Genomic DNA, 19,254 nt, shown 5'->3' on the forward strand with positions numbered 1-19,254 from the left:
TCAGAATTATTAGCAGCACTATTTAGGTATCTAGTTCAGGTACTCACATTGCCCCATTTTTGTGTCTCAATCTGTCTCTCTTTTTAATAAAGTTCTTATGCACTCTCAAACACTCAAAGTAAAAAGAGCTTGAAGAGAGCGAGCTGTTTGGAAATATCAGGCTAAAATCCATGAGTCATCCTGAGACTATGTTGAATGTTCTCAGTCCCTGCATTAAACTTCTAAGGCAACAACAACTCGGAGAGTTCTCTCTTAAAGGGATACTCAGAGTATGTCATGGGCTGCACACATTCCCTCCAGAGGAATTGCCATGGCTGCCTACCGCAGACGTAGCTATCCCAAGGCAGCAGAGCTGCCTCTGGCATGCCATGCCATTTCTCAAATAATGCCAACTATCAGTTATGCTGCAAGCAACACCCAGCAAAAACTACTGGCCTTTCAGTTGAGAAACATCTTTTTTTAATGTTGTGTCACAAGATTAAGCCACATTTCAGGATTCCAAAAAAAGCGACAGACCTACTAAAGTGTAGGAATCAATCATTCTTAATATAAAATTAACATCTTTTTATAATGCAAGATGGAAACTAGTTAATCCTTTTGTTGCACTGAAACAGAGACGTGGCTATCACTAAGTTCTGAGGAGCTGGTCTTTTTGGGAGGCAGACTATCTGCAAGAAACAAGGAACAAAATGTTTGCTGAAAAGGCCCTCCACGTCACACTGATTTTGGTTGAATAAAACTATTATTAGGGGCTTTCAGGAAGATCCTCAGCGAAAGACAAATAGAGCCAGTAGTTGATGCAGAGTTCTAGAGCACAGAATTGCAGCATGCTGGCTATCCACAACTAACCCATTTAGACAGCCTTCACATTTCTAACACAGAAACAAACAAAAATTTTTTGAAGATATTAATACAAAAGAGAGCATTGCAAATAAGAGTAAACTGATAAATAAGGTGTTGTATCAAGTGCCACCAATTCCTCAAAATAGCATTAATTAAAATGTTCATGGCTTCTTTTTAATTGGGCAGCTTCAGTGACTGTGGTAATGGAGCTTTTGCTTTTACTCTTGCAGATGTATAACAGCCGACAGGAGTTGGGCACTAGATACCACTCATTCCTTTAGGAGAGGCAGCACAGAGCAAGAACAAACGATTTGTTATTGCTGCCTTTTTGTAAAAATGTTAGCCTGTCATTTCTACTACTGAACAAATACATTTCAAATACAATATCAAAGTTTAAGGAAAAAAATATGGAAAAATGTAAAGACTACCAGTGGTTTCATACGTTTCTTCCTTATACGTAAACACACTGTTCATTCTAAAAGAATAAACATACAGATTAAGTTCCACTTCTAATTAGTCATTAACTCTTAATAACTATACTTGGAAAATAAGCTTTTCTAAGATTAATCTTAGGCAGCCACTACACATATCAGGGTGAACCCAAGTACGTGTGCATACAAGGCCAAAGCCAGTTTCCCTCCTTCTCCTATTAGAGTGACAGACTCAGTGACAAGAAGGACAAACATCTATTTCTTGGATGTTGGACAGTGCCACTGGTTGTCACCACTCCACCTCCCTATACTTGCGAACTGCCAAAATGGAATAGAAACTGGAGTGTTATTTGTGCGAACATTCCAGGAAAGACACAGGGAATAAATATTAAAGCTTTTCTTGCCCGTTTAGTAAATCTGTGCCTTGGTGTGCAATAGCCCAGGTTCTGAGACTGTTATCCTTTGGGGTTTTGCTGTTGTTGTTTTTGTTTTATGGTTTTTGGTGTTGGTTTTGGCATTTGCTTTTTTTTTTAAAGGAGAGAAAAGAAATGAATTTGCAGTTCTCAAAACCCCCAAAACGTTTAAAAACACTTAAAAATTTTACAAAATCAATTGGAGCTTTCACAGTCACTCCACCGTTTTCATTTTTCCTTATGAACCCGTGGGTTAGAAATTTACTTAATCCTTTCCTTCCCCAAGAATGTAATGAAATAGCTTTACTCCAGTAATTCAAGTTTTAAATGAAATGCTAAATAAGCTGAGATGTAGCATAAAATAATTGAATATTGTTAGCACAGTCATATTTCTGTCCTTGTTCTCTGCTCCAATTAATTGTGAACACACTCCTAGCTCTGGACACCTAACTGTACAAATTTTGTCTGCAGGAAACAGAAGTACAATGACAGTATTAATAGCTAAATTAAAATTATTCTAGAAGTATTAATTGCTAAGAATAAAGTACTCCTCTTTGGTCTTTAATTAATATGTCTGTAAACACTGTAAAGCTGCTTCTTTTGACTTCAGATTACTATCCTTATTTGACTTCAGATTACTATCCTTATTTGATTACAGCCCTTCAATATTTAATGAGCATGGGAATCTATAATCTGCCTAGAGGAAAAAAAACAATACTGTTCTAGGCTACACTTTATTGAAACCTGCAGTGTACAAACAGAAAATAGACATGCAAACACAGCTGCTGCAGTAAAGCCTATAGGGATAAAAAAAAAGAAAAAAAAAAAGGAAAAAACCCCAAACAATTCAGAAGCATGTTAAAGACCTCAGCTCCTGAAATTATTCAAAACCTCTTCATGTATTTAATCATTTGTAAATATACTTTCTTGATATAAATCACTCAGTTCACCTGCACTTATAACACATAAAATACTGCATTTATAACAGAAAAAATAAAAAAAAAAATTCAAACTCTTAATTTAATCCCCTCAAAAAAATTTTTTTAAATTAACCGCTATTTAGTGTTTCCCAAAACTTTGTTCTGTAAATATTTACAGAGCTTGCTGTGATGAAGAACGTTAAAATTCCGATTGAACAATTTATACTTTTTCCTAAAAATGACATATTGATGCCTAAAAAATTGAAAATATGAAAACAAGAACTGTTTGGCTACTAACAAAACGGGAACATAAACCAGTACTTTCAAAAATTTTTGGTGAATCCTATGTATCTTACAAGCCTTCTACAGCTCTATTCACAGATTCTGTTAACTAACAAGAAAACTCTAAAACAACCCAAACCAAAACCCAAATCCAAACTGTAAAACAGCTATAAATGATCCAAGGTAATTTATGTATATTCTTAACAAGTCTCTGAAAAGTTACAATTAGCACACAACTAAGATAGAATATGAAATCATGGCATTCTGTCCATAGGTGCAGGAAGATTACAGTACAACAGGCCCAGTTTTCTAGAACCACACATACATTCAACATTCAGAAGAACCACTCATTTCCATCCCTAGTCTCTCCATACACATTGTGTTTAATCCTGGTTTATCAACTGCATAGTAGGAATTAATGGCTTTTACAGATTCTGTTGGATTTTTACTATGACGATCAGGAAACCGGAAATAAAGAAAGGAACAAATATAATTATTACAAGTTTCCAATCAGTATTTAACAGATAAACAATGAATCAAACAGAGGATAGCTGTGATTTCATTTATTACAAAAAAGGTGAAGTATTAGTAAACAACGAAAACACATTACAGTAAACAGAATTTGATTTCAAGTTACTGTTCAAGCTTTCTCATCCCTACTTATCAAGGCTTGTATTCTTAGTCATAATCAAAAACAAAGGACTGAGAATTTTGGCTTATTTATTTCTAAACAAAAATAGTAAATAACGAAAAAGTGTAAAGCTTTTAATTTGCAGGTATCTGATCTTGTTACCAGCTGGCTGCAGCAAAAGCTTATTTGGCCATGTAGACTATTTTCTTGAAGATACCTCTTTTATGATTAAAGACAAGATTAAAAAAACGCTTCTCTACAATGAGAACTTGTGAATAATGATATTTTATAGTTAAACAAGAATTTTTTTAAAAAATGCAAAGATAGAATTCCTTACCGTCTGCAGTCTACCCAAAAGTGTTCGGCTAAGAGGATTTCCTACTGGGCTGAAACACCCTGTGAAAAGAAAAGGCTGTGAATTTTCTGCTTGTTATCCTTTTCCATCGAATAAACCATTTTATTTAAAAATCATTATGTTAGCAGGATATGTTTGACAAAATTCTAATGAAAAGCAACAGCATCTTTCAGTCACAACTATGCATCCTTCAGTGAGGAACAGTTGGAGGGTTTATTTAACTAACAGACCTGACACAAGGTTAACTAATCCAATATTTCCATTCAAATGATTTGAGAAATAGCTCAAGCTATGTCCACATGCCACCTCGTGCTCAAAGCTGACACTATTATCTAGGCTGTATTGCTTTTCTCTTCATTGAATTTCTGAGTAATGCACACAAAGTTTCCAACAGAAATGATCACAAAAACGCTCAAAGGAATTACTTCCTTATTTTATCTGAAAGAATAACTATGTCTATTCAGTAGTTCCCTTTGATCATGTGAATTTCTATCACAACACATCTTGCTGTTTATTTTATTCACTCTCTACATACTGCATTTGAACAAGTACTTGTAAATTCTTTTCTTTTCAAACTATTATGTTAACTACTAAGCTCAGGAAAATCCTTTCATCATCTATGGATTTATCTTTTTGTTACTGGTCTCCTCAGCTGTATATTTAAGAAAAGATCTTAAAAATAAAAGATACAAAAATCTGAAAACTGTTGAACACGACAGTGAAAAATGCTACTGCTTCATTCGAGAACGGTTTCTCAAGTATAGAGATGCCAGACAACAGAGTAAAACTCATTGGATTTTCTCTGTGAGACACTAGATTTGAAACAAGTTTTATTTTCAAAGAAGGACATGTTCTGAAAACTTGTTTTCATCTGCCACTCCAAAAGCCTACTCTTGGGGAGTCATATATGTGAATAAAGAGGATGTTTCAGATTCAGATTCCCATGTACTGGCACAGCTCCACAAGGATGCTTGCCCAACTCCACCTACAGTATACTTTCTAAACCCTAGTGATTTAGACTTTCACAGGAGATTTACTTATAAATGTTTAATCATATTTATATTTAGATATTTCTGAATAAAAGAAAAGCTGCAAACTCAAACAATCATAGTTAAACCACGATCTTGCAGATCTTCTGCATGTGAGTGATTTTGTACTCACCAGAAATCCTAAGTGCAATAATTGATTTTTTCAATTTTGTGCATGAATTAAAAATGTGGTTTTAATAATTTAAAAAAGCTTGTATAAATTCCAAACCACCTAATTTTGAAGGCTTACCTTGATTTTTATTACTTTATTCGATTTCTATGCCTATTAACATTATCATCTACATACTCATACAGTTAAAAAACAAGCTGCCACAGATATGATACTACATCTGGATATCCTGTTCCATTCAAGTCATATTAATTTTTTGAATAACATCCTCCCCCAGCAAACTCAAGACTAATAAAATGCCTGCATGATACAAAAATATACTTTTTTCTTTAGTCAGCTAAGTATTCTACCACAGGATATTCAATTTGAGCATTGTAGTGTTGTGCCAGTTCATATAAACCCACTAAAGGGAAAAAAGATGCACAGAATACATGATGAAAAGAACTACTTGTTTGCAAAATTCCTCAAACTTTAATAAAAAATATATTAATCTATATTTTTACCAGTAATTATTGACTCTCTTGCTTTTCTAAGGAAAAGATTCATTACCTACAGGTACTACAGTACTTCTGTACTGTATGTTTACGTATGTGAGTACTCTGTGCAGTCTCTATATTTAGCTGCTTGTCAGGTGAAAATTTTACTGCTAGACTGATATCCCTGATTAAGCCTGAATAAAAGGCCGTGTAGACGTGTTCTGTCGCAAGTGTAGCAAAGAGATAGATGTGTAAACTCAAGGATATAGAGAGTGCTGTACTGAATTCCATCAGTTTGCATTGGTTTTGATTTACTGTTTTCCATGACTACAACTTTCTCTCAAAACAAGCAGGAAATTCTTATTACTTCGCTTGAGGTGTAAACACTAAATAAACCAAAGCACACTTGGGTCCAAATAGTCTACGTGCCACAGAACCAATGCTATTTGTTTATATTCGTCATGCTGATCATGCCTCTTGGTTACCCCAAACTAGTCTTTTGTGCTTAGTCTCCAGTGTTATCCATTAGTTGTTTTCAGTTGTCATGCATTCTTTTAGTAGCCCCTACATTCAGAACAGTCATACTAAATAAAAAACTCCACATAACTGTTCAAATCCTCCTCATTCACAAAACAAGGACCTTCCAGCAAGCAAGCCAATATCCATCCCTCCTTTCTCAAATGATGCAGTATATTTTTAAAGCAATTTTACACAGCTATTGGCTTGACGTGGTTCCATGCTTGATGAAGCATGTAAATGATACCAAGCAGGTGTGACAAACAGCCTCAGCAGTGCTTGTTTTGGTTATGCCAAATCCAGGCTTTGCAAACTTTTCAGCTACTAGAGTGAGGTATTGAAACTGAGGTCAGAATTGCAGAGGGACATTTCCACTTCGTCAAAAAATGAAGTTTACAGGACACCATGACCTACTGGCACTCCTACTAAGCCTGCGCTTATGCAAAGGCCACTAAATCTCTTGTAAGGTCAAATCTGGAAAAAACCCAACACCCACTGTTTTATCTTAAGGATGCTTCAGAATCAGTAACAAAGAAGCATTTTTATTGATTCAGAGGGTTTACTTGAACTATCCCACAATCTTCTTTCTTAACAGCATTTGCTGTCTTCACCTTCAAAACCTTGTATGTGTTGAGAAGCTAATCTTTCCTATGAAAGTATTAACATTTAAAACAACTGTATTCTCTATTAGTCTGCATTGATTCTTCAGCAGTCTCCTTTACATGGAATTTTACTTGAGAAGAATCAATTATTTCTAGAATCACCTACTGCTAACGTCTAAATGCAACACTGGATGTCTCCAAATGATAGTTGCTATTGCTTTTTCTCAAATGATCAGAATTTTCACACTGTCACAATTTAACAGCAGGACAGCTCTTCTTTATGGTCCACATAATCCTCTATGATTATTTTGAGAGTCCAAGCATGTGCTGATTTAGGTAAATATCTGCCAAAGAATTGCTATCTTTTGAAAAACAGTGTAGCTGTCTGCCCTGAGAAGGAGTCTGAAACTGTATTAGTTTCCTGTAGAAGTTCAACAGCGAACTGGAAGTCTATCCTTAGTTCCCTGAGTCACTTCTGGCAATATGTTCTCTGCTGGTATAATTGTAGCTAAAGAGAAAAGAAGATGACAAAAAACCAACTACTTGTCCTCTTGTCCAAAATGCACTACGAACTTTTTTCAAATGCCATTCACATAAAATTAAAGGAATGGGTGCACCCACCTAACACACATGTAACTTTTTGTTTCACCAGCAAAATAGATGCTTTATTAATATCCAATGCTCTAGGTGAAAACTCACTTCAAATTCTGCCATACATAACTTAGTCTAGCATCTATGATTTTTAACATGTTCTAAATTGAAAATGAGTATTGATAGGAAGAAAATGTACTGAAAACTGTTTTAATGAAATTCAAAATTGTAATGATATTTAATCTGTCTCATATCCAACTTACTTTGCAACACATTTGGCTGAAGCTGTAGAGAAAGAAAAGTACATTCAAAAGCAGTTCAAAGTGAGACAAGGAATGGAGTATTTTTAGTATTCTTTCTAAAATAGCGTTCTCTTTGTAACTAATACGATGCCAAAGGAAATGGTTAATTCTCTTGAGAACCAGTATCTTGCAAGTCACTTAAAATGTATATTCTCAAAATAGACAGTTCCCACATGCTGTGTTTAAGTGTATATACAAAAGTGCTGTGATGGCATTACTACTATATGCAAAGGACTTGTACAAACATCCAGAAGATTCTTGCAATGTATTCTGCCCTCACCGAAGTCTACTCAACATCAGGTTAGCCCATGCTGTTACCAGCTCTCTCCTTGTCTTTTCCCCACTTTTTTCCTTTTATCAGAGCATCTTCCTTAGACTGAATTATCTTCCTCAGTGTCATTCTAATTTTCTAAATGGGGTTCCAATTTGTTAACCTAAACCTATCCACTTAAAAATACCAAAAAATCTAAAGGACAAATAAAATCCTTCTCTGTTTACTGTCTTACTTTCTAGAAGTTATATAGAGAAACTTGTGTTATTTTACCAGTCAGAGAAGAGAGCTCTTTTCAAGCTATACGTACTTAAAGAAATGAGAGACAGGCCTTAGCCTTACTGCTGCCAGACATCACTCCTTCAGTTAGTGAGTGCACAGACTGGCGCAGATGGCAATGACAAAACTGAACTATGCTGATAGCCAGAAAAAAGTAACTCCATTACTTCCCTTCCCCATCCACATTAATAAAACGGCAACTTTTAAACAAACAAAGCAGAAGAAACTTGGGAGCTTATGTCAATAGGTCAGGCTGTGGTTGTCATTCAAAATATTATACTGAAGAGAAAAGTTTGCACAGGAGGATAAGCTTTCAATAAAAAGTATGCAATATTTATCTTTTTAACTGTTTACTAAATGGTGATATTAAAACCAGTTATCCCGAAGAGCAACTCCAGGGAGTTATACAATCCAGCACCATGCAGTTGCACACATACTGCTGCAGCTTCTTTCACAAGAGCACCTGATTTTCCAGTAGATGCCCCAACTTCAAGTATTAGAGGAACTCTGGCTTCCCAAACCATGAGTCAGTCACATTCTTCAGAAACTGAGAAACTGATTGAGTATGCCCAAACACAGTAACTTTCTTGTCTGAGGACCTGTACACTTACATGTAGCTACTGCATCTGGTTGTCTCCTATTCTCTAGCCCAAATGACTAAGTACACCCTTACAGGAGAGCTAAGTGAACACTCACGCAGTGGAACGGAGCAAAGCTTGAATTCACACCTGTAGATCCACAAAGAGATGACCTTCACTGTAACATCAACTAATTCCAAGACTCATAGAAGAGACCTCAGAATCAGACAGCAGTAACACAAAGAAAACACTATGCTTCTGGCAGTGCCATTTCCCGCAACATAATTATATTATCTACCATCAACGAAAAGAATGCATAGAGCTATTCATTCAGGCTTAGCCATCATTTTTATTCTTGGTTCAATGCAAACAAGGGCACAAACACGTATTTGCTCTGCATTTTAGAATAATCCTCCAGAAGGAACTGTAGAGACAGTCTGTCACTAGCTTTGCGGGGAATACTGTTTCATACCAATACATTTATCCTGTACTTAAGCACAATGAACAGTCAGAATTTGGCCACTATTTACAAGAAGTATAATAAAGTAAAAAACTATTGCATCACAAAAACAATTAAAAAATCCAACTTTTTAATTAGAGATTAAAATCAAATACATTCAGCAGCCTACACACCCACCTAATTATTTCTGAGTAATCTTATCAAATCATCTTCTTACATTTTTCTTGCAAATGTTAAATTTCTACAGTGCCATATATAAACAATGCAAGTAGTAGCACGTGTCCCAAGCATTCTTTTGAAGTAAAGAACATTTATTGAATTCATGCTAATCAGGAATGTGCTAATTAATGACAACCTCTAACGTTACATCATAATGGCAGTAGATATAACTGAAAGCAAGCAGGGGTTATAGTATCCAGATGTCTCTTTCTACAGTGTAGAGAACAGAAACTGACTCTACAGCAAACATCAATAAGCCTGCACAGATACCATCAGCGTTCTGAAATCAGATTGGCAACATTATTTACAAGTTCTAGATAGCAGATAAAAAAAGATGTAAGGAAAATGCAGACTATGACGCACACTTGGTATTAATAAGAGGTATTTTTCTTCTACTGCTGCAGATATCCCCAGAAAGTTATAATTAGTTTCGCTAAGATTGCGGGGCTATTTAAAAGCAAACAAACGAAATGAAATTTGAAAAGAAACTTATTTTTTATGATATTAAATAAAGCTTGTAGTATCACCCTACCAAAAAATACTTCATAAAATACAGAAACTGCAGTCCCTTACAGCTGTGGATGCCCAACAGTGAAATAGTAACCTTTGCTTTGGGATTTGGTAATATTTTTGCTTCTGTATTAACTTATCCTCCCTGAATCAGAGGAAATGAAACTCTTAAGTGGGATTTATGCTTATCTGTTTTCCTAAAAATATGTAGTGCAGTTAAATTATATTTATTAATAATTTCTGTGTAATACAGTTAAATAGAATTTAACTCTGTCTATAACTCTCAAAATCAGGGATCTACTGACCTCAGGAGGTCTACTGGTGTCTTCAAAAATAATACTTAACTAGGGATAAAAGACAAATAATGAAAATTATGCAAGGAAGGAGGACGAAGTAATATACTTTTCACAGTTCCTTTCACAACTGAAATTCAGCAATGCCTAGTGATCCGCAGTTACTTAAACCAAATTAGCCTGTTACAGATGGAAAGCTGTAAGTAAGAAAATATGCTTAGAATACCACAAATACTTTCCAAAATAAGCCATTAACATTTTTTGCAATGCAAAGTCTCCTCAGATAAGAATAAAACAGCCAGTGACTGCATGAACTACTGAGTTTCTATATTACCCAGTAGCCTCACAATGCAAATCAAATCTTGACAAAAAAACCCCATAAAATCTTGTAACTGCTTCAAGTCCATAAGTAGCATTTTTTCTAAAATTTGCATTCAAAGAAAAATAGTATCAGCAACATCATATGGCATGTGCTGGAAAAAATAAGTCAGCTGGATATTTCAGGTCTTTATCATGACCAGAACAGCCGCTAGTTTGTACCTAGCCTACTTCCTCCATTAAATTAATACTTTCAGCCAGTACTGAATACTAATTTTGAGAAAATATCACCAGACAATTCCATGACATTGCCAAAAAATTCATACATTATTAACCCTGAAAAATGCAGGACCATTGACAGACACTAAATCAGGAAACCACTATATAAGAATTACAATATGGTCGAAACTCAAAAGAGTAAGAAAAAAAATTCAGAGAAGTTTTACTTATTATTGTGTTTTCAAAAATAGAAAGCAACATTCCCAAGCTTACTTTCCATTTTGTAGTCCAGAAAATAGAATGGTCAGATATTTCAGGACAAGTTCGTGATGAAACTGACCTACCACGTGTGAGATTTTGTGCATGCTCACTACTGAGTTTTCAGACAATTTATGAACAAATTACCCTAAAAAGAGTTTTTCTACGTAATGATATTTGGAACATGTATGAATAGGTAAGTCACTTCTGACCAGTTTCAAACTGTCTATGGAAAGAAAATAATGGCCCGTAGCAATACAGTATTCAGCAATACCTGTATCCAGGTAACGGAACCTGAATATGCCTCCTTGCAAACAATATATGACAAATCACTTGAGACTAATATTGTCATGATCCATTACAGAAGAAAATATAATGTAAAGTGAAGTTCAACATTAAAGCAATACATTGCAGATCTAGTTGGGCACAGATTTCGATTATATTGATTTTTCAGTTTCCCTTATCTACAACGTCCACAAAGTTTTCCAGAAGGCAACAGCAACCTGTTACTACTTTTACAGCAGTGGAGTTTTAGAGTGCTTTTTAGTAAGTATCACTATTGCTATAATCTCAGCTTTCAGCCATCATGCAAGTACTCTAGCAGAATTTACATCAGTTATACAAATATGTGGATACCAAATGTTATGCTACCACGGAGAAAGCAAAGTAAAAAAGATGACTTGGCCAGGGCTGCCTTCTAGTACAGCAGACCCTGGTAGAAAGCTTGAACTGCTACTTGACAAAGAGCTGAAAAGCAATTTATTCTAGACAGACTTTTTCTTGGGTCTTAGGTGGACAATATGCAAGACATAACTATGGAAAGGAAACTGCAAAGAACATAAGTAGAAGGCAATATTCCCTTTCATTTACAAAGTGGTACTTGACCTGAGGAGAGGTAAAAGATAGAAAACCAAGACAAGCAAGTTCACAAAGAGTCACATGTGTGGCTAAGACCACATCTCTAGGGATGAGACGGAGAGAACAGACTTCTCTCCAAGGTTCAATAAGCCACCCAAATCACTGCAACTGGTATTAGAAGAAAACAAGACTTTAAACTACCTCAGCATCAAGCCAGAAAGTAGAGTTACAGTCCTATGCAGTGAATTTGTACCTTACTTATATGAGAATTTTATAAAAAAGAGTATTTACACAGCAAGTCTAAATATGTAAACAAAAATATTAATGAAAATTAAATTAAGAACAAATACAGAAATACCATTTGACTAAATATTTTCTATAGTATAAGGAAATACAATTTAAGTAGCTAATATAATCATGAGAGCTTCCTTCCCATTATCACACAGGTAGTGCCAAACCGATAAAAACTGCAGTATTTTAACATGTAAGCTTAGTTACATCACCCATCCTCACTGGTTTGACTAAGGGCAGCAGCTAAAATTGCTACTATGTTCATACCACCTCCCCACTAACCCCAAATCCAGATGAAAGCAGCAACTGCAAAGGTTTTATACTCATTGGGAAGAGAAAGAGCATTATTAAGGGCTTATACTCAAGGTCAGGAAATTCTTCTACCAGCTGATGATGAAAATAACCCATTTCTATACATTATGCATTAAGGAAGATAGCCTAGGTTTCTTTAAAATTGACTTAATTGCTAACTGCTACACAAACATCTGTTTCTTCAAAAGGACCAAAACTCAGTACAAAACACAGAAAACTGTCTAGTAACACTCTAAAAGCCTGAGACTCTCAAAGCATATCCTTTAATAGCCTTGTTCACATAAAAGCAGACAACTGTTTGTTAAATCTTCCTAGATGTTTTTTGCACGTTCGCATGTGCCAAATTATTAGCTCCAACACTAGTCATACAGATGGCTCTGGACACACCTTGTTCTCTTTGTAGGATTCCTGGAACTTGCCCTGAAAACAATTTGTTTTGGTAAGAAAAGCTGATTTGCAGGGAGATTCTTAATTCAAACCACAACTACAATTGCTGAAGATCCTTTACATGTATGAATTGTCACAAAATGATGGAAGTATTCCTTATGCTCTTTAGCACAAGGAAAACAACTTTCCAAAGAAGTACTGTTATCAAGGTACGCATCATGTGGTATAGTACAGATGTGTATTAAGCAGGCAACACACTCTAGATTTTCCAAATAACAGTGGCACAATTATCTTTCTTCTCCTGCTGGTTCTGCTTTTTATACAGAAGCAGACGAATCTGAAGAAAGCATATTTGGGCCCAATATATTGTTAGATTGAACTGCTGGACACAAAAGATGAAAAATTATCACAAATCAATCTATATATCATTCAAAACACAAGTTCTGAATGTATTTCTAAAATAAAAAATCCCAGAAGTGTGACTTGGGAGTCCTTATAAGAGAGAAAAAAAACCTCAGTTTTAACTTGTACCTGGTTCACGAGAGAAGTTCTTCAACTAGAAATGTGCACTATACAGAATTTGAAGACCTCTGTTACCACAAATTCTTGCAAACAAGTAGAGGAGGTGACAGACCTCACCAAATCTCCTCCGAATCAAGACAGCCTGAAAGAAAACAACCCAGCTTCAAGGACAAGACCATCCTTTTTTTTTTTTTTATTAGAGAGGTGAAATCTGCTTAAATGTGGTTATCCAAAAATGAAACTTCAAAGATGCAAGGAGTAGGAAAACAGAGCCTACTTATAATCTTCACCTGAAAAGAGCAGAAAATATGACATCTTACAAAGTAAATCTTAGCAGTTACAGTTCTTGCTAGGAAAAAATTAAAAAAAAAAAAGCTAGAGAAATCACTTCTTAAGCCCTACTGGTGGGTAGTGATAACCAGAGGTTTGGTGAAAGAATTGTCAAAACATTTCCTGCTACTAGGCAATTTATCACACCAAAAGACTCTCAACGTACACTATTAAGAAAGCTCCTATTTTCTGTATTTTACTCTTTGGCAAATTAGCTGAATTATCTGCTTCCTTTGACAAGTCAGGCTCTGAAGGGATTCCAAAAAGACCTAAACCAATGTATGTCACTGAAACACCCTTCAGTGAAACCCCAATCAATGAGGCACTATAAACTAGTAGAGACAGCTGCACTCTACTCAAAACAGAGGATACTGACAGGACAGGAAAAGGGGATGTGATATCTAGAGGCATATATAGGGATGCGACATGCTGGAATCAATATTTATATGAAATACACAGTTTCAGATGCTTCTGTTATACGGTCTGAGTAAGAGTCTTCTGCAGAAGTACTGCCTGGCATGTCAGAGCAAAGGCTGGGCTGAAGTGAGCAGGAGAGACCCTAAAGAGTTTTTTTTTAATTTGCCTATGTGTCATTTGGATTTTTTTTTTTTTTGGCCTAGGAAGTAAGAGCTGAAGAGACTGAACCCTATTTGTGAGGGGAAAAGATGAAGAAGGAACCTGCGCAATCTATTCCTTCACTGGAGTATGCCATAAGGTTGCAGAAAATACCCAAATAAAACTCTGCTCCTGAAAACTTGTAAGGTAATTCTATCACCTCATTTGAACCCAACAAGCAAAGAGTCACCCTTCCTTACAATCTCCAGTGAGCAAGAACACAAGCTTAACAGTGAGGAGGCACAGGCTCCAGTGAAGCGCTGATTTTATCTGGATCAAAGGTGTTCATTGAGGCCAACTCCGTAAATAATACCAAGTTGCTAGGTTGTATGACAATAGCAACGCGCAAGTCACACACCTATAGAGTCCCACTTCCCTGTACATGCCCTCTGCTTTCTTAATGCTTTCACAAACCACCACCTTCTATCTTTGCTTTCTACAGGACCAACATGACCAGTATCGAGCAACACAGGAGCACAGTTTATTGCAAAGCAAAATGTGGAAAACAGATATCCAAAGGTAATTTAAAAGGTGTTCTATTAGTATAAAGAATAATGTGAGGGAAGCTTGCTTTTCCTGAACTTGGTGCTTTAGCAACGACAGTAACGGCAGCCTCTTCCTAACAGCAGCAGTGTTCACCAAACCCCTGTCCATCATCTACCAGCAGTCCTGGCTGACTGGTAAAGTTCCACTTGACTAAAGGTTGGCAGATGTTACACCCATTTACAAAAAGGGGAGAAGGGAGGATCCAGGGAACTACAGGCCCGTCAGTCTGACCTCAGTGCCGGGGAAGGTCCTGGAGCAGCTCATCTTCAGCGCTATCACACAGTGCGCACAAGACGATCAGCTGATCAGGCCCAGTCAACACAGACTTATGAAAGGCTGCCAAACTTACCTGATCTCCTTCTATAACAAGGTTATCTGCTTAATGGATGAGGGAAAGGCTGTGGATATAGTGTATTTGGAACTTTAGTAAAGCTGTTGACACCTTTTCTAACAGTATTCTGCTTCAGAAACTGGCTACTACCGGCCTGGACAGGCACATCCTCTGCTGGGTAAAAGACTGGCTGGATGGCTGTGCCCAAAGAGTGGTGGTAAATGGAGCCAAAAGCAGTTGGAGACCAGTTACAAGTGGTGCTTCCCAGGGCTGTGTTGGGTTCAGTTCTGTTCAATATCTTTATCAATGATCTGGATGAGATGACTGAATGTACCCTTAGTAAGTTCACAGATGACACCAAGCTGGGAGGAAGTGTTGACCTGCTTGAGGGTAGAGAGGCTCCCCAGAGGGGTCGGAACAGGCTGGATTGATGGGCTGAGACCAGCAGGATGAGGTTCAACAAAGCTGAGTGCAGAGTCCTCCAGTTGGGACATAACAACCCTGTGCAGCGCTACCAGCTTGGGGAAGAGTGGCTGGAAAGCTGCCTAGAGAAGGACCTGGGGGTGTTGGTTGACAGTGGCTGAATATGAGTCAGCAGTGTGTCCAGGGGGCCAAGAAGGCCAATGGCATCTTGGCTTGTATCAGAAATGGTGCGGCCAGCAGGACCAGGGAAGTGATTCCGCCCCTGTACTCAGCACTGGTGAGGCCGCACCTTGGATAGTGTGCTCAGTTTTGGGACCCTCAGTACAGGAAGGACACTGAGGTCCTGGAGCATGTCCAGAGAACAGCAGCAAAGCTGGTAAAGGGTCTGGAGAACAAGTCTTACGAGGAACGGCTGAGTGAACTGGGGTTGTTTAGCCTATAGAAGAGGAGGCTGAGAGGAGACCTTATCACTGTTTACAACTACCTGAAAGGAAGTTGTAATGAGGTGGGTGTTGGTCTCTCCTCCCAAGTGACAATTGATAGGACAAAGGACAATGGCTTTAAGTTGCACCAGGGGAAATTCAGATTAGAATATGAGGAAAAAATTCTTCAGCAAAAGGGTTACCTGGAAGTACAACAGGCTGCCCAGGAGGTGGTTGAGTCACTGTCCCTGGAGGTATTTAAAAGACAATTAGATTAAGGATATGGTTCAGCAGTGGACAGGTACATTTGGACTCTATCTCAAAGGTCTTTTCCAATCAATTGACTGTATGATTCTATAGGAATCCATGAAAGTTTAGTTGTTTCACACAGATAGAAATCTGTCTTCAAAATTAGCAGTTTTTTTGAAAACGTATATATGCTTACCAAAAAAAAAAAAGGATGGATAATTTATCTTAAAAATAAAGATTTTTTTTTTTTTTAATGTACTTGGTTTTTGCTTACTTGTCACAATTGGGTATGAAGTCAATGGACATAGGCTTCCTCTTAGGAGAGGTAGATACCTTCCCTCCCATGCACTGTGGCTGCTACTGAGTCTTTTGCACAGTGATCCCAGCTCCTCTGAAAATGACAGGAATAGAAGGACTGGAGCAAGACAACAAGAGTTCAATTTGCCCATCTTATTCATTCATGCTTATGGCTGTACAGACAGCATCCTTGCTGACCTGAACTTTCTGATGGACAGAGAATTGATATTCACTTCACAGTGCTTGGGCAGAAAAACTGTTTCCAGATCTGAAAACAGCTGGAATCCCATTTAAGGATGCGCTTTGTCAATCTTTGCTGTCTTGTGGCTCAATAGCTAAAAAATTACAGGCAAGCTTTATTTAAAAGTAAAGACAAGCTCAGACAGAAAACAGTTAACAGGACCTCTCTACTTAGGAATTAATTAGATTTGCTTGTTTTAGGATCCACATAATTGAGAAAGTAAGGGCACATTCAGGCCAAATCACTTTTGGCAGAGTCTTTCCGCAGTACTACGTCACACCCTGATTTTGCAATCTATATCCACTGCTGCCAAATAAAGAGTAATGCTTCATTTAATCCACACCCTTGTATAATTTGGCTGAGAGTACTTCCTTTACCCCGAAGGCACAGCAGTGATTACCCTAACATACACCAATTTCAAGTAAATATAAATGGTGTTCTTTTGATGAAGTTTTTAGAATCTTCAAAGATTGCTGTTATTGTGCTCCGTATTTAGTGTAATTTTTAGTGAAATATTTTAATTAACTTGCCTAGAAGAAACATGAAAAAGAACATACAATAAAAGAACATGTGTATCTTTGATCTCAATATAAACAATTCTAGCAAGTTTAACTAGAAAATACAAACTCTTCTGACATTTATAACAACTTATCAATCAGATAGAGGAAACTGGATAACTAATCTTTTAAAAGAGAAGAACTATATTGTCATTAATGTTAATGGTTTTGTCTCTATGTCTTTATTATTCTGTTGGAACATTTTTGTGGTTAGATGAATCTGTTCATACATCTTCTGCTTCCAAACTAAAAATTCATTTTTACTACTCATTTTATAAATATAAACACTCACATCTTCTACTTTAAAACAAAGTCCTGTATTCGTGCCTTGAGCCAAAACTCTGACATTGGTTACTGATGTTGATGGTACAGTAGGGTCACAGAGCTCTGAAGAAGTTCTTTCCTCTGCAGAATCACCTGAGCTGCCTGTAAGCCATGGTGAGGGCACAGCTGTGTCCCAGTACTCTTAATTCTTATTTACTTCCAAGGCCAGCTTTAAGGTGGAATATCCTAGAAATGGCTCTAGTGACTGAGCAGAAGGACTAAGATCAGGGAAGTCCATGCATAGATTGGCTGCAGATGACAAATGAGCTTTTGCCATCTTTTTGCACTGAAGAAACTGACACAATACTCAAGTATCTTGCCTTCAAAATGCAAATTGCATAACAAAATAGATGATAAAAGAACACAAAAGGCACAAAAAAAAAATAGATCTTGTGATGGATATTTCTAGCACTGAAAAAGAAAATTAACTTTGAGAAAAATTTTTAATCATATTTTTCAGATCTTCCATTCTGCTATGAGAAAAAATACACCCACATATATGTATATAAAAAATTTAGACCTAATGTTCTGCTTATGGTAAAAATATTTTTACCTAACTTCAGTGTAATTAAGTTAGTTCACACATATTGAACATCTGATCCGTGGTGTTCAGGTGGTACTTCGTCTCTACTCCCTTCTCTTACCCTCATTTGAAAACTAAAGAGAAATTCTGGTAATTGGATATAAAACTTAACCCATCATTTCTCTGCGACTATGCAGTGCTTTATAGTTAAAATAAAGCCTTGTAATGAAGGTAAAAGTATTATCTTTGGTTAATAGGAGAAAAAAAAATAAAAATAATATATTAAAAAAACTAGGGACTACAATAAGCCCAGTTTATTCTCTTAAAAAATGCTATTTTTCTGCACTTTCTTATAACAATTTTCAAATGTTATTGTTATCCAAACTGGGGGGTGATGGTGTTTAAAAGTAATTCAGTTTCCAAAAGGAGGAGAACATATATACTCCAAGCAACCAAAAAGCTAGACGCAACTGAGTTCTACAAATTACACCAAATGTGAGAATTCTGCAAAGCTGCTATTAGCTACTTGTTATAATAACAAAAAAGATTGCATATTTCCATGCTTAAGAATGAAAAAGAAAATTACTGGCTAAAATTTCCAATTTTTAGATCTACTGTCCTATGAGAATAATTAAATGAAAAGGCCGCATTTTACAAAAAAAAATCCATCCCCATAAAAATGTAAGAATGATCTTGAAAATTTTTAAAAAGTTAAATTTCCAGAAAATGTGTCAGGTAGGATCAGTTCTTAAAATACATGACAGAGTAGTAAAACAGCAAACTGCATAAACCCATAGAAACGTAATTGACACGTGAGACAAGTACTGGGCACACATTTCTTTCATCTTAATGCACATTCACCCTTCTCAAACACATGAGATCATCTACTATAAGCAGATTGTAGCTTGCAGGAAGCTAACCATTCTGTAAACTTTTATTCTAATGTATTCTTAGACCACTTCCTATTTGGGCAGCACCTCCACAAGATACTAACAGTGTTCTGTATTACTACAGTTTAAAACCTAAAGACGACTAGTAGCAGACTACTAATCGAAGATATTTCCCCACTGGACTGCCTGACTACACTATTACATTGCTATT

General features: G+C 36.5%; 1 protein-coding gene across 5 annotated transcripts in view; it reads right to left on the minus strand.

Moving 5' to 3' along the window:
* AHI1 (Abelson helper integration site 1) overlaps nt 1–19,254 on the minus strand; it is a 91,202-nt gene that overhangs the window by 22,619 nt on the left and 49,329 nt on the right. For 4 of the 5 annotated variants that reach the window (XM_054062509.1, XM_054062507.1, XM_054062511.1 and 1 more), the window contains exons 20-22: nt 16,486–16,602; nt 16,166–16,210; nt 3,858–3,916 (exon numbers count right to left, since the gene is read on the minus strand). In XM_054062509.1, coding sequence (XP_053918484.1) covers nt 3,858–3,916; nt 16,166–16,210; nt 16,486–16,602 — 221 coding nt within the window. The remainder of the gene's footprint in view (nt 1–3,857; nt 3,917–16,165; nt 16,211–16,485; nt 16,603–19,254) is intronic. The other variant, XM_054062512.1, reaches the window with a different exon arrangement.

Source organism: Cuculus canorus, chromosome 3, assembly GCF_017976375.1.
Source record: "Cuculus canorus isolate bCucCan1 chromosome 3, bCucCan1.pri, whole genome shotgun sequence".
In the NCBI taxonomy this organism is placed as follows: domain Eukaryota; kingdom Metazoa; phylum Chordata; class Aves; order Cuculiformes; family Cuculidae; genus Cuculus; species Cuculus canorus.